We start from the raw sequence: 16,514 nt of genomic DNA, 5'->3' as shown, positions 1-16,514 counted from the left end.
CCAGGCAAAGCTTTAATTGCTCATAGAAGGTGTGGTACTTTGCATACAAATCCTTTGGCGAGCCTGCAGGGCAGGCAGTGGAAAGGCAGCAGGACAAGTTCCCTGACACCCTCTGGAGCTGCTCAGAGGCAGCCAAAGGACCGCGGTCAGTTCACCCCAAGTCCAGGGAAAGTCCAGCTTTCCATCCGAGGGGGAAAACCAGAGCATGAACTCCGTGCTGCTCACATTGGTGCTGAGGCAGCACGGGGGCACCCGGGGGAAGAGCAGCCCGGGCTGCAGACTGGGGGAGCAGGGTCGGTCACTCCGGCCTGGACTGAGCCTGAACCAGGGCCGGGAGATGAAAGCTCTGCATTACAATCCCCTGAAGGAATGTGCTTCCATTTACCAAATGGCTGTGCACGAGGGCAGAAAGAATGTCTATCCATTTAAATTCCAGGAAACAGTGGATGCATTTTGCTTAGAAAAACAAAGCAATAGCACAGGAAAGATCTCAGCCATTACCCTGTAGCTCTAACTGTGGCCCAATTTTTTTCTCAGCCTTTGTCCATTCCTGTCACTATTTTGTTTCAGGCTTTCATACACCTTTCTTCCAAATATTATGAGGAACAGTCTAAATGCCTCTATTAGTAATTTTGACAGATTACCACAGAGAATTTATTTACTGAAAGGTGAAAAGGAAAACATCTTTGTTCAATGCCAAAAGTGTATTTCAGACTTTGTATAAAGCAGAGTTTATGGAAGACAAACGTCCTCGCTGCCAGCCTCACCTCCTGAACAAGATGCCACGTGAGGCCATGGTTGGTGGAGTATTCCAGTTTCACCTGGTTGTCCATGTGAGGGGTGAAGGCCTGGCCACAGCCCATCACCAGGTTGAACTGTATCATATAGGAAGCTCCAATCTGCATGGACTGGGTCTCCACGTAGCGCATGCTAGAGGCCAGCTTTGAATCTCCTGTAAAACTGAGAGATGCAAGGACAGAATCAGGATGGATGCCCAAAATCACTCAAAAAAGAACATTATGGCTCTGGGTTAAATACAGTTGTGCTTCTTTATTCTGTAGACTGGCATGTGGGATGAGACCACAGAAGAATCTTTCTGCTGGTACTTCTGCAAATTACCAGGAAGGTCTAGATGTATCCCAGAATGTGAAACACTGAATTATTCTGTTAGTTCTTACTATATGCTTTTTATATTAAGGATCAAGTTAGGATCTAGCAAAGGGCAACATAAGGAAAAAACAACATAAAGAAAGTTCATTCCCCTGGGTGTCCATTGCCTAAGGTCATGCCACAGTCAGAACTGTAATTTCATTCTAATACTGGACAGTTAAGATATTCTGAATCTAATTTAAAATACTCTTATTATACACACTGTTAACTTCATTGATTTTCCTATATGCAATTCATTCACTGACTTGTGCAATTCATTCACTTGACTGTTTTTCAGATTTATTCTTCTATTCTCAGCTTCTTTTCCATAGAGTGTACTGATGTAAGAGTTATATTTTCCAGTGGATTGGAGAACAATAGTAATACTACACATATATTTTGCAAGGTACCCAGTTATCATATATATAGTAATACATATTATAGTCTGAAATTCCAAGATATTTCACTTCAAATGCAGGTTTTTCTTCTGTGCACTACTCAAAAGAAAAAGGAAACAACAAAATTCAAAACCTCAAATACAACAGAAGCATAAGAAGGAAGTACTAACAATTTAAACATTGAATCTTGCTCACTGCCATCAAAACAAGAATATTTAATGAAAGTTCACATAGAATGAAAATTGCCTCCCTCTGCTTAGTTTGAGATGTTTACTTAGTGTCTTCAGAAATACTGTAGTCTTTTCAGCTTCAATATTTTCTAAGACTATTCTTAAATGCAAACAATTTAGAAAAGGGATTGGCTCTTTTTAAAGAAAATCACTGCAAATCATCATGGAAAAGAAAAAGCTACATTCAGTACAGGGGTGATGAAGAGAATAATCTAGTTCAAGGTTGCTCTTATGATTGAGTAAGCTACAGTTTATTATCTTACATAAGAAGTCATAATCTTTAAATACAATACAGAACATATTAGCTTCTACTCCTGTAAAATTCAAGGTCATGGCAAAGTGAGTGTGAGGATAAGGAATACAAGTCAGTGTCACTTAGGACTCTTTTGAATTAATTCACTGACCTACATTGTTTTCTACAGAGTCCTTTCCAGAGAGAGCACTTATGCCATACATGTCAGCATCCCACCTTAAAGCTTTAGAAGAAATTACTGAAAGCTGACATTAGTTTTGTCATTATTAAATTTCTGTTACTTGGCATAAGTTGAGATCCTGTCTGCTTTCTACTCTCTGGCCTTACTTCTGTGACTTGATTTCCTAAAGATGATCCAGGTCATGACTTTATATGAAAATTTTCACTTTGTCTTGTCACTCAGCAGCCCCGAGTGACTGTGGATGGACACTCCCTTCACTGCCAGGGCACAAGGGCACAGCCATGGACAGCTGGACTGGAAGGCAGTAAGTTATCTTGGAAAACTGCATCTGAACTGTTTGCCCTTTCAGTTGGTGTTGCCAGTGTTTTTCTTCTCAATAGGAAGGATAATTTTAAGTTAAGAAGAGGATATAATGTGCACTCATCAGCAGTACATCTCCCTATGGTATGTGGCTTCGTGGTTAGATCTGAATGTACCTCAGAAGAACTTGTCTGGATAATGCCTGAATTTCCTTTTCTTCTAAACTTTATCTTGTATTTTATAAAATGACAAAAATACTCAAATTTAAAAGCTAAAACTCATTTGACCTGACACAGGCTGTGTTGTGAAATCTGTGCCAATACAACCAGGCTCTTCAGGTGTCAGCCAAACATGTGCAGTGTAATCAGCTGACAGTTATGTGTAGCACTGCTTTGGAAGAGGATTTGGCACTGCACACAAAAACCTGGGCATAACAGCACATCACAGTTACCTAAAGCTTATCTGAACAGAATAAAGGAGTTGAAACTCAACAATTTGATGAAACATCTGCCCGGAAGTTGTCTTACCAAAGTAACGGAAGACAAGTAAAGGACTTCTAGTGAAAAAAAAAGGGCAAAGAATTAAATGTAACATTTTGCTCTTGTCTTCACAAAAATTCCTTTTATTCAATACTACTAAATAAAACGAGAAAAAAAGAAGTCTTAAACTCTAATACATTCTTTCTGGTGGCATTCAGGCAATGATTAAAATATTTTAAATTTAGTATTCATTTTAATTTAATAGCTTAGCCACTGGATATTGTACACAATATATTAAGTAAGTATATTAAGTAAGTTAAAAAGTCAAACCAGCTCTTTAAAATGCATATTAAAGAAATGTGGAAAAGGAAGATAGTATTGAGATGCAGACAATATGTGGTGCTCTATAAGAAGCTCTTTTGAGGGAAGGAAATCACATTACAGGTACACAAAGTCCTTTATCATCCACATTTTGCCTCCAGCTGAACACAAGTAGCATTAAAGTTGTGGGCTGTACCTTGTCCCTTCTTTGCTCTCCAGATCTCTCATGTTGTGGTTAGGGGTATGTTCTTTTGCTGGAATACCAAATGTTTTCTTTGTTCTGGCAGCCACACAGCTGGAATGCCTTTCCAGAATTTGTAAAAGATGAAGTCATGTCCCTGGCGTCACAATAATTAACTAAAAAATCTTCAGAAACGAGAATGCAGAGGCCTCATTTTTGTATAAATTTGTTGCTGTGAGTGGGTTTCTGGCACGTGTATAATTAGACCTGCAGAGGCACAGGAACAATACCCATAGGTGCCCTCAGAACAATCACTCTCCCTCCAAGCACTGCCAGCTAATTGGTACTTCTGGGAACGGTATCACAGCCAATGTCAGCCAACCTGCATTGCTCCAAACTGCTCTGAGATCCCCAGAGTTACCATCTTTTCAAGGCTGGGACTTTTAGGGATGCTGAAAAGCCACATGGATGCAGCTTGTTTTGTAAATCTGCGTTGGCTGAAAATACTGACACGGCGGCCCAGTGCTCGCACCAGACACAGCTTTGCTCCCATCAAAAGCAGGGATGTTTGGCCTTTCTGCATCATACCTGCTTTGCTAAATAATTCCTAAATGTATTAACATCATTAATAGAATTAAGTCAATTACCTGAAAGAAACTTTCTGCATGTCACAGAGTAACAATTACTCTAAACAACAAAATATTTAAGACAAACTACCAAGCTGATGTGGGACCACTGTATGATATTGCTCCATAAACATAGCTCATGACAAGACAGCTTTACAGTCTTCTTCTAGGCTTCTCCAGGAGCACTGGGACACTCTATTGTTTGCTACACTGAGTTAAATCATAATGCTGTCATCTGACTGGAGACAGTTTATTTATATAAAGCTATTTTATTTGTGTCCACATGAATACATATATATATTTATATAAAGCTATTTTATTTGTATCCAGATGAATATATATGTATATATATATATATATATTCAAAGTTATATATATATATATATATATATCCTTATCAATATTTAAGTGAATTGCAGCAAGTCACTGTATATAGCCTACAATACTCCAGAGACAATTGGTTCAAAATTTTGCCTGAATATGAGCATTTTGGAGAAGTGATGAATTAATGTACATCATCAAGCACTTCATTTTAAAGTGTTCCAGAGTCCTTTCAGTACAACAAATACACTTGATGTAATAAAGGATCCATTCTGAAATCAAATTATGATGATGGCTATCAAATAAAATGCCTGTTCAGACACAGACCATGAAAATACTCAAGAATCACCTTTGATCAAAACATATGTTTATCAACAATTTTGTTTTAAATGAAACCAAGTATGGAAAAGAACAGCCTGCCTTTTAATAAAAAAATTTAAAATCTTCCTCCTCAGTTTTTTCAAATTTTAAGGATAAATGTTTCACGTTTACAGGTTCTAAGGTAGAAATGGAGGCCTAAGAGACAATTAAAAGCAATTCTGTGAAAATGGGCCTGGGGATGCCACCCTGTAAAATGATTGATAGTCTATTTCCCATAGTTGTACTAATGAAAAAGCTGTTGTCAGACTGCTCTCAGGAGGATGGTGTCAGTGCTACTGCAAGATCTGCTCGTGAGTTAGAAACTCATGAGTTAGAAAATGAGAACCAAATGGACTCACAGCTGGGAAAACCCAACAATAATTAATTTAACTAGCAACCATTTGTACAGACTTTGTGTAAGTTTAAAAATTTCCCATGAGAGGAGCAAGGTCAGTGAAGGATAGAGTTCATGTTTTCCAGTGATAATGAAAAATACTTAGACACAAACAGTGAGGAAGGTTTTGATTCTATATTTGATGCATAGAAACTTCAATGTTTCTTCTATGACTGAGCACTACAAACCTAGTCCATCTCCATATGGGATGGAGAATTTAGCTTAGTGTTTATAATTTTGATTCTGATTTAAAGTCATGGGAGGAAAAGAGAGGAACCTCTGCTATCTTATCTGCTGTCCTTCCCATGATAAACAGGTCTTAAAAGTACAGAGGGAAAACAATGTCATTAAAAGGCTTTCATTCCAGCTCTTTGATAAGGAAGATGCAAACAGTTTGAGCCCTAACATGTTGTTTCATTTTAATGAGCAGCGAGTACCTTCCTTGTCCTTATTAAAGTGGTTAATGGTGCTTCTACTGCCTCATTATCAGTGCTAGGACACATTTGGTGTTGTTCCTACTGCTAAGCCAACTCCTTTTAGTCTGACAGATGATCAGAAAGTCAAATCAGATTGCTCAGAGATACTTGTTAATAAAATTCCAACAGTGTTTCTCTGAGTGTCCATGGGGATGCTAAAATTATTTTATTTTCTTCAGGTTTTCTATAATTACTGTGATTGTACTTTCTCCAAAGAAATATATCTATGCCAATTAAAACTATACTGGGTTTATAGGTTGATGAGACTAGCACAAAACTGTTATTTGGTTTTAATCAAAACACACAGATTAAATTGAGCTTCCCTTGTATTAATTCCAAATGTTACATTCAAATGCTCCAGATTTTTTTTTTTGTGAAGCATGTCAATGTTTTAGTTTAAAAAGCATATTTTTATGCAATCCTAACAATTTTTTTGTTTTGTTTTCCCCTTCTTTTGCTTCTCTTGCCTCTATTTCCTTTGAGGGCTTGATGTTTTCTTGCTTTTGTTTCTAAATACACAGCATATTTGAGACCTAATTGCAATATGTCATAATGCTGATCACAGTGCAGAAGTCTAAGTGTATGTAATACCAGACAAAGCAACTACAAATGCATAATGCCTATATTCTGCTGCCTTTTGCTTTCTGGATTACAATAGAATGGCTATGTACATAGATCTAAACATCACTTACAAAATATTCAGTCTTTACTTAACATTTTATTTCATTACCTGCATATCTATATTAACCTGCCTGGATTTGAAGTGAAGATTATTAAACATTTCTGAATTTTTTCTATTAGTGTATTCTTTAAATACTTCATGGAAAAAGAATGCCACATTCAATGTTCCCACCAAACATAAATCTGTGCAATGAAGTGAAAAACTTACTGCTAATTGCAATGAGACTAGTGACTGTATTTTTGTCCACAATTCAAGGATAAGACACATTATTACTCTGAATAGCTGCCAGAAAAATGCATTTTCAGCAGTCACTTGATCCTCAGCAGGATGAATAGACAAGGAAAACAAAAGCAGAACAGGAAAGAATACATATTTCTCACCAGAGAGTCCAGTCATGGCCACAGTAGGGCTGAACATTTCCCAGGTAGAAGCCCAGAGACTGTGTGACTTCAACCAGGTTGGTGAAGTCCAGGCTGATGCTGTTGAAAAGCACAGAGGTCATGATGATTTCATCGATTGCCCACACGTCCTCGCCTTGGGAAGAGTGATATGGCTGCCACCACCTGAACTGGATGCCAACCTGCCTTGCATCTTCAGGCAGCTCCACTGAAATGATTCTGGAAAACAAAACAAAGTCGTTATTGACAGTTTTTCCTGTTTCTAATAATTCCATGGGGATGTATTTTTGGTAACTTTTCCTTACTGACCCTAAAAGTCATGGAGTAAATTTAACCCACAAATACCATAGCATCTGCTGGTATAGCTGCTACCAGTGACAGGGACAGGGGAATTGTTAGTTCTCTTGGTAATCAGTTCATTTACTGAAACCCAGGCATGTCCAAAAGCCACCAGAAAGAGTTTCTACCAAATCTGTAATTTTTGCTTCCATTGTGGACTTCTCGGTAAATTTAAAGGTGTAAATTAGCAAAGGAATGATGAACTGACAAGGATTTAAGGATTCCAATTCCCCTTTGTCAGACTCAGTGGGTTTATCCTGAAGATCTGCATCTTGTAAACATCTGCATTCCCCACATAGCATTGATATCATTCTATTGGTGCTCTTGTCCTGGAAGAATCCACCCCTGTAAATTGCCACAGTCAAGTGGAAAAGGTTCATCTTGTCAGACAGTGTGACTGTGGGTAGTCCTTTTTGGCAGACACTCCTTTTCTGTAGCTGCATAGAGATGCAACTGGAGGTGAGTCCCAGGTGCTTCTGGTATGCAAGGTCACCTGATTTGTCATGGCAGCTGTGTCAACACACCTAGAAATGAAAAACTGCAAAGAAAATTAAGAGTATTATCTGATTTCCAGGAGCAATTTTCATACACTGCAGGAGGGAGTATACATTAATTGCCACAGCAATGACACCTTCTTGAAAGCCCCATAAATCACTGAGACCATGGTACCCCACACAGCCACGTCAGCTGTGAGACAGACTGGCAACAGGGACATTTGTCTCCATTGGGGCACAATTACTTGCTGGCTAAAGGGTTTTCAGCTAGCTCATCATGTAACTGTAATTTTTCTTTCTCTGTTAGAGGAAATATGGATAAAATGAAATATCAGGTAAATAGAAAGCATCTTTTTATACTTCACCATCAAATTCTTTTCATACTCAAGTCTTTCTGAGCTGCCTGTTACAATGTTTTGTTCTCTGCATATGAAAGAGTCTTGTGCCTGTGGCAATCTTAGTGTAAAAACCACACTCTTAAAAGTGACTTGCTGCAACATCCTTGTAGGGAGTAGATTTATAATACTGTTGCTTAGTGCCACATTCATTTTAAAGAAGAATACATTAATCCATTAACCAGAAAAAACCAAATAGCTGGGCTAAACAGGTGGGAAGCACTCAGAAAGTCCTGCCTGGCTTTTCTAGGAGCTGCTTTCTGCCATCCATAGACTGGAGAGAGAAGTGCAGAGGGACAGCCAGAGGTGACATGGCCATGTCTCTGTGGCATGGGACCAGCACAGCACACACTTTATATATGGTGGATACATTTTCTTTACGCTCAAATAAATATGTTTGACTGACTTCAGACCCTGGCTTCTTTTCTACTAAGGATTCCCTCATAAGAAGCAACTTTATAACCTTTTGGGTTAATTTTTTAAAGGCACAAATGACAAGAAATTGCAACTGATGCTAAAAGGAACCATGTTTTTTTCTGCCATGATTCAGGGGTGTTATCCTGAGGAAAGCTGGTACCCTGGTAAGGAGAGCACTGTATCCAGTGGGCTCTCTGAAGCACCTGGCACTTGTGTGAGCTAATGCTCTGCCATAATCCAGGGCATATTTCTCTGCTGATGGCTGCCTCTGGTGCCTGTATCTTCCCTTTCACTCTTAACTCTCATAAGCTTGCCCACGTGGATGCTAATTCTCACAGACAGTAATGTACAGAAAATCCTAAATCATGACATGCTCCACTGATACACATATCAGATGCTGAAATATTTAACACATGTTAAAATAAATTCCCCATCCCAGGGGATTAAGCTAACACAATTTAAAAATGTAGGTGTAAACCACCATGTATGGCACATATGTTAGTATGCAGAACCTGACTACACCTCCAGTTGTAACAACTTCTCCTGTCTGGCTTTGATTTGTTGGAGATAGATGGAGAGGGAGGGGGATTCCTGCTAATGACTTTTCTGCTGCAGAGAAGAAAAGTGTTCCTACTTACATTACCAGCCACCATTAAATTTGTTAAAAACCAGCTGGGAGACCTTTGCTCTGATCTCATTCTTTCAAGCTATGCGCATACCTAATATTGAAAAGCCACCGCTGCTCTGCCCAGAAGAAAAATGCAGCTGTCAAATGTTAGCAGATTAAATGCACCTTTTCAGGAGAACATTAAATGTGTAATTATTTTTTGTATGAGTGAAGATTAATTAAATTCGTGGATACAGACTGATTGCCAAACTTTGCAGCAGTCCATCTATATTACTGAAAATGCTGATATTTTCAGACAACATAATATGAAAAGGTGAAGCTGTGTTCATAATTATGCCACCATTAGCTTCAGGTTCGTATCTATGTCATTTTTTTATCTACCCAGAGTGGACTGAATAATCTATCTATCTATCTATCTATCTATCTATCTATCTATCTATCTATCTATCTATCTATCTATCATCTATCTATCTATCTATCTATCTATCCATCCATCCATCCACCCATCCACCCATCCACCCACCCACCCACCTCCCATGGCAAAATCTCTCTAGCTTATGTATAATGTTCTTTGCTCTGTACCTTGTCAGAACAACAGAAATTGTGTTTCATACCTAACCTTAAAAAGACAAATAAATCTCTGACATCTGTGTAATTTATTACATTTATATCTTAAACTTGATTAAAATCAGTCACCAGAATATGTATTTTCCTTTTTGTTATAAAAATTTCATAGTGCTATATATTAAAAACCTTTAGGGAAATGTAATTCCTACAGATGTAGTTTTGAATCTAAGAATAAGAAGCAGGGTCATATAAAATATATGTGTGACTATAACAAAGGTAAGCAAACTAAACTTTGAAGAAGATTTTTAAGTCTTCCAGTCTGTAGCATCTTTCCTTTGGAAACATTTAGAACTTCAGAAATTAAAGTCTACAATGTATTTCTACCAAATACAGTCCTCCTCTCACATTTTTAAGTATTTCTTATAGCTCCCAGGAAATAATTTAAATGTTACAAGGGATTTTTTTCAATTAGACCATTCTTAATCACACTTTGAATACTGCAATTTTGTACTGAGTTATTAACAAAATGAGGAAATCTAATTTTTTGTTTTGTTTTGTTTTTGAAAAAGCACTCATCTGAGCTCAATAAATATAAATAATGAAAGTTATGTGTAGCTAAAGTGACTTGCAGGCTATTTCCAGTCCCACCCCTGGGGCTGACTAAGATGTTTTCCTTGAACTCAGTAGAGAAGAAGACACAGGGCAATACCCAGGTCAAAGCTACCCATGGGCAGGAAATGGACGTGCTGGAATGAGTCCAGTGATGCCAATGCCAGTTCTGCCTCTTCTGGGCCCCTTTGCAGAGCATCTCCTTTAACTGGAGATTAGACTGGCTTTTATTGGCTCTGCTGCAGCACCCCATGAAGGTGGCTGCTGCCAGGTTTGAGAGGGTTTGCACAGATCCAGACCAGACTGTTCCACGATTTTGGTACTTCATGGAGACTCCTGATTTTGTATTGCTCTACTAAATTTGGTGGATGGTGTCACACAGGTATCAGAAAGGAACACTTTCTCTAAATACAAGAGATATATTCCTCTCTAATCTGACACCAAACATAGGCATTGCTAGATGAAATGAGCTCTTCATTCAACTTCTTTTTTATTTGTGCAAGTCCCAGGCACAGTCAGCAGCAGGTTCTCCCAGGGCACCAAGCCCAGCCCAGGGCAGAGGCACAGCCATGCAATTGCCTGGAGAGTGGGAGCAGGTGAGTTTTCCTGCTGACCTCAGAGATCCTCACAATCCTGCACAGATCCTCACAATCAGATTCTGTCTTAGCTGTCCTGTGCTGCCTGCAAACTCCTAATCCCAGAGGCTGGTGTAGTGAGGGTATCTATGGCTTCAAAGCTACAAATAATTTATGTTAATTTTTCTTTACAAGTGGCTGCTTCCAGGGGAAGAGTCATGCCCCTATTTCCCACAAGTACACTCCTCTCCCTCCTCCTGTACTGCCTCAGCTTGTTCTGTTGCATCACCTGAGACTTGAAAGCCATTAAACCAATGTATTCATTTTTATAGAATGACAAAATGAGAAGTGCCTGGAAGAGCTGCAACATTTTAAAGGAAGGCGGTAACTTCAGTGGGCAATAAAACCTCTTCATTCCCTCTTGCACCACGTACTCAGTCTCCACATTGCCGTGACCACCAGAGCCAGCATAACTGCATGCAAATAACTCTTGGTGATACGTGTGCACGTACCTTGGCTCGTGGTAGTTGAGGTAAGAGTAGTGCTCCAGCAGTTTCCAGGTGATGCCGTTGTCGTAGGAGTAGTGCAGCAGCACTCCTTCCCCGGGCTGGTCGGGCGCTTTGCAGGTGCTCAGCACTGACTTGCTGCCCAGGCGCAGTGTGAACTGCAGGAACCTGCACCAGAACCACACAAATGTTTGCTGGGTATCCTTTCCACAGTGGGTTTTTGGGGTTTTTTTGGCGGTTTTTTTTTTTTTTTTTTTTTGGTTTTGTTTTTCCCCTAACCAGGTTGTTTTCAGATCTTCTCAATCTAGGCAAATTTTCATAAATATCAGTTATGGGGTTTTGTACTTGTGATTTGTTTTTATTGTCAAGCAATGCATTGTGGCGCATATAGTTAAAAAAATGCCAATCATTACTGCATTTAATTATTTATTAGGCACTGAAGGGGAGGGAGAGATAGTGAATGGATCTAATCAGCTGCCACAAGCTGTCAAATAAACACAACCTTATAAATAATTAATTAGCACTTGGCTTTGACACTCAGGTTTGATATTAACATTTCATATTTTCCATCCGAGCTGTACAATAACTTCCCTCCAGTCTGTTTGGGGCTCTGTTGTTTACAAAGCAGGAGGGAAAAAAGGCGAGGCTACGAAATCGCCATCAAAACATGGACCTAGGAGTTTTTTAAAACAAAAACTGGTTTAATAAGAGACAAGCTGGAGAGGGAGGAGCTCCCCCATTTCTCTGCCCCTCCTTGCCTCTCACCTGGACTGGGAGCTGTCCAGGAAGGAGGTGATGAGCTGGCGCCTGCCGTCCTTGTTGAAGACCAGGGCCTTGCCGCTGGCCAGCACCCCGCAGCCGAAGCTGACCTCGGCCCCGCGGATGGAGTAGAAGCTGTGGTAGGAGGAGAGGCGGGAGCTGGAGAAGCTCTCGGAGATGAACATGGGGAAGGTCTGCGACGCCGTCTCGCACGCCGGCCCCGAGAAACCGGGGTCGCACCTGCGGGGAGGAAGGGGAGAGCACGACTGGTGACCCACCTTGGCGTGGCTGCGTGTCAGCAAACAGCGTGGCTGCAGCTGTTCATGGAGTGAGCAAACCCACCAGCTCCCTCTCAAGGCTGAGGCCCAAGAACCTCTTTGAACGTTACTTAGTTAAAGCGCACAGCACATTACTTCTGTTAGCTAGTATTTACTTTTCAAATTTAAAAAATATGTATTTATGAACACCCCATGAATCTGCACATAACACAGTACAGAAATATTTTTAATTAATATTTTTAATAAAAATAAAATTATGAAAATATTTTTTTTATTATTTTTTGAACAAAACCCCTGCTGACATAATTACATTTGTTCATATGTAAAATGAAAAATTTGCTTTTATCTGTAGCACACTAGATGTGGTTACTAGAAATTAAGTTATTGTCACTGTCATCTTTTCTGAAAAATCCTCTTTGCCCAGGATTTCTCTCCTGGGAAGCTGAGAAGAAAAAGGAAAACAATATTATCTCATTTGCTTCTTCTGTGTTTTGCTTCATTGGAATGTGGTTGGAGATTGTTTATCCAACATGTGGATTGTTTTTTCTTAACCAATCATGGTCAGGCTGTGTCAGGACTCTGGAAGGAGTCACGAGTTTTCATTAGTATCTTGTTAAGCCTTCTGTAAGTATCCTTTAGTATAGCATTCTATAATATAATTTAATATCATATCATATCATATCATATCATATCATATCATATCATATCATATCATATCATATCATATCATATATCATATCATATCAATTAGCCTTCTAGGAACATGGAGTCAGATTCATCTTTCCTCCCCACAATGGGGGACCCTGAAAATACCACAAGTTACAAAAGAGAATGCTCTGTGGAGCATACTCTTGTTACTCAATACCTAAAAGAATGTGCTTGCTGCTTTTGAGTAAGTACCTTTTTATTTTTTAGAGTGGAACCCTTTTAACAAGCCAGACTATCAGAAAAAAAGTGAAGCGCTGATCTTCTGTCCTTGAGGTAGGTTAGGTTATGGGATGTTAGAACTATTAAAATTGTAATTCTTTCCCAACATTTAACACAAAAGTGATAAAGTCACAAATCACCTCTATAACCAGTATATATGACTTTTCAGTGTGCTTTGTAGCACATTTTAAGATGAACTGGAAGTTAGACACTATACCTGAAGAAAATAATAAAAAAAATATTAAACATGCTGCTGTTCAGAAAGATTGATCTTTAGCTTTCCAGTGAGCTTTATGAATTCTGAGGATTATGCTAGTTTTATATTTAGTCATCTAAAAGAGCAAGGACTGAAGTGAAAATCACTTCAACTTTCACACTACCAAGTGAACTCTGTGACAGAAATTGAACATGAGTGCTGAATATAACTTACTTGCAGCCATTTCTGGTACACTGTCCTCGCCCTGAGCAGAATTTCAGGCAGGTTGGACCAATATAAACTGCAGAGAGAGAAATCAATTAAATGGGAGGTTATGCTATGTGCTAAAGAGAGTATGATGAATACAAGGAAGTGTACAGACCTGATCATACAATTATTGTATTTATTTTAATCCCACTACCTGGAAAAGGTCTATGAAAGGATATAAATAATTTGGCTGTGTCAAGGATAGTCAGGGATAATTTATTATTTAATGTGTCATGTCCATCTGTGGCTAAAGACAGTACTGTGGCCACTAGTACTGTCTTAATTACTGTCTGTGAATGAGATCAGATAATTTGGTAGGCATTGACCTTTTTCAAATTTTTTCATTGACATTCCTTTCATCTTAGTTTGGAGATATAATCCAATCTAAATATTGGTACGTTCCAGTAGCAGTCTTGTAGATTTAAAAAAATATGTCACTGCTTCTCTCATTGAAATCTACATACTTTACTTGATTTGATTTAGGGGAATAAGAACCTGCCCTGATCTGTCTTAAGTAACTACTTATTTTCATACTCTTTCACTGATTCTTTTAAATGGAACAAAATTTCACATCCTAAAGTGCTCAAAAATACACCAGATTTGTTTTACTCTTTTGCTTCATCTTCCTCCAATGACTCCTCATTGACAGTGTTGATATTTGTGAAAATTATGGAGGATGGACAGATGAGAAAATCTCAGTATAATCTCTTGCACTATAAGAAAGGAAAGTTATAACTTGTGGGCAATATTATTTTAATACAAAATGCTAAAAGGCCTTAACCATGAATAGTGGCATCTTTTCTGTTGAAGAATTGGAGTTACCCACTTGTATTAAAACATTTGGAAGAAACAGCCACTAATTTGAAAATAATCTATAAGAAGCAGTACTTCTTCCTTTTCCTAGTTTTATAATGTTGCCCATCACTGCAGGGTGTCAGCTCTCCCTAGCACACACACTCTAAATCCCTCTTAGCTACCCCCTATAACTAAGTCCTCATCAGATTTCATGTGATTTCTAGGTTTTCTCACTTCTCAGGGTGCAAAAATTTATGTTCTGTCTGTTTGATTTTTGTGTCTTTTGAGGTCTTTTTGAGGGGGTGGTAAAAGTAGAAGGGTTAAAGATGTAATGGTGTCATTCAAAATAAAAAAAACTTTACAGAAATTGGCATTTTTCCAGAGTTTCTGAAAGATGGCCAGCTTCCAGATTTCATTTAAAACTTGATTCACATAGGAAACAGTCGTGAAGCTAAAAGTCAGAGTGATGAATCTTTGAAAATCTTCCTCTCTTCAAGAATTTTGGTGGATTGCTAATAGTTATGAGTTTTTTCCTACAATACAGTGTAAAACTTTAGTATTTAATAAAGGAAGCATTCAAAACCTCAGAAATTTGTCTTTAAGACTCAATTCCTGTGTCATGGTTCTGCACCTCAAATTCACAGCAAGCACTTTCTAGGCAGATGGTTGGTAAACCTTTTCTTGAGATTGTGCACACAGGAGCATGCAGCGTCCTTTCATGGAGCTGTATTTTGTTTTATAAGCAAAGGTTGTGCAGATAAATGAATTGTCAAATGATTTTCAAAATCTTGTTTTGTTCTGTTGTAAGGAATTGGTATCCTTGGATTGATTTCATCTTGCTGTGGTTTCTGTGAACCTCTCATGAGTGTCTCCAACACTTAGAGTCAGCATTTTTTAAGATAGCAACTCATCTTTTCAGATACACATAGAAATCTTTTCATTTTGAATACCCATCTTTCCCCTTAATTTTACTTTTTGATGTATATAACATCCCTAAAGAGAAGCATTAATACTATACCCAAGATGATGCTACTTCCAGCTATGATTAAGATAACAATGTTCATTACTTGTAGTGACAAAATTTCCTCAATGATATTACCTTAGCAGTTTCAAGATTTTCTTGTCAATACTAGGCCTCAATATATTTTAAGAATTCTGCAAAATGTAAATATTTACCATTCCTAGGCACCATATCAAGCCTTACTGGGAATCACTGCAAAATTTCACAAGCTATTGTACATCAGTATAAATTTCTAAATTGTGTATTTCATGCATCTAACCAAACAAATTCTGAATGTAGCTCATTTACTTCCAAATCACTTAAGGCTAACAAGCAAACTAAAAAATTTTCACTTACTCTTTGTTAACCCTTTCAATCATACTTATTTCTGCATTTCATGCATTTAATCCTGTGTTCCTAAATACTTTTTACTGCCCTTTAAAGTATTCCTTGATAATTCTGGTCCTGGTTTTCCTCTGTAATAAGTAATTTAAATATTTATCAACATAAACTTCTCCCGGTTCTTCAAATCCATTTAAAAAAAAAGGTATAAGTGAAAAATAATTTTCAAAGGGAAGAACAGTTCCCTGAAACAGATGGCACTTTCCCCTGAAGATATGGTAAACAAAGTAAATTTATTTTAGTATTTTGTTAGCAGCATTGCTTGAAGATGGTCTTCTATGTCCAGAAGCAAAATAAGTCCCAGATGCTGCTCTTGTTGCTTTGGCTGCTACAGTCCATGTCCTCAACAGCCAGTGTGAAACCTATTTATGTAATTAGGACTAAGCAGACATAAGAAATGCTATATTAAACCCTGTCACTAATATTTTTTCCTGGAAAGCATTCAATTAAACAGAAAAAAATTATTAGATTATTGTCTTTTCTAATGGCAGACTCTCTTTCTATCTTCACAATGCACCTGTTACCTAATGCAACTAAGCAGAACAGGAATTTACAAACTGTAATTTCATTGACTTATGATGGTGGAAAATATGTTTACTTGGAGCAGCATA

At 38.2% G+C, this 16,514-nt stretch overlaps 1 protein-coding gene across 2 annotated transcripts in view; it reads right to left on the bottom strand.

Annotated features, from left to right (window-relative positions):
• Positions 1–16,514, bottom strand: part of RELN (reelin) — a 283,413-nt gene that overhangs the window by 89,935 nt on the left and 176,964 nt on the right. For both annotated transcript variants that reach the window (XM_058023699.1, XM_058023698.1), the window contains exons 17-21: positions 13,674–13,740; positions 12,045–12,278; positions 11,286–11,447; positions 6,732–6,968; positions 768–960 (exon numbers count right to left, since the gene is read on the bottom strand). In XM_058023699.1, coding sequence (XP_057879682.1) covers positions 768–960; positions 6,732–6,968; positions 11,286–11,447; positions 12,045–12,278; positions 13,674–13,740 — 893 coding nt within the window. The remainder of the gene's footprint in view (positions 1–767; positions 961–6,731; positions 6,969–11,285; positions 11,448–12,044; positions 12,279–13,673; positions 13,741–16,514) is intronic.

Source organism: Melospiza georgiana, chromosome 4 (assembly GCF_028018845.1).
Source record: "Melospiza georgiana isolate bMelGeo1 chromosome 4, bMelGeo1.pri, whole genome shotgun sequence".
Lineage (NCBI taxonomy): Eukaryota > Metazoa > Chordata > Aves > Passeriformes > Passerellidae > Melospiza > Melospiza georgiana.
Note: the sequence above shows the minus strand (reverse complement) of the source record. Positions and strands in the feature narration are given on the sequence as shown.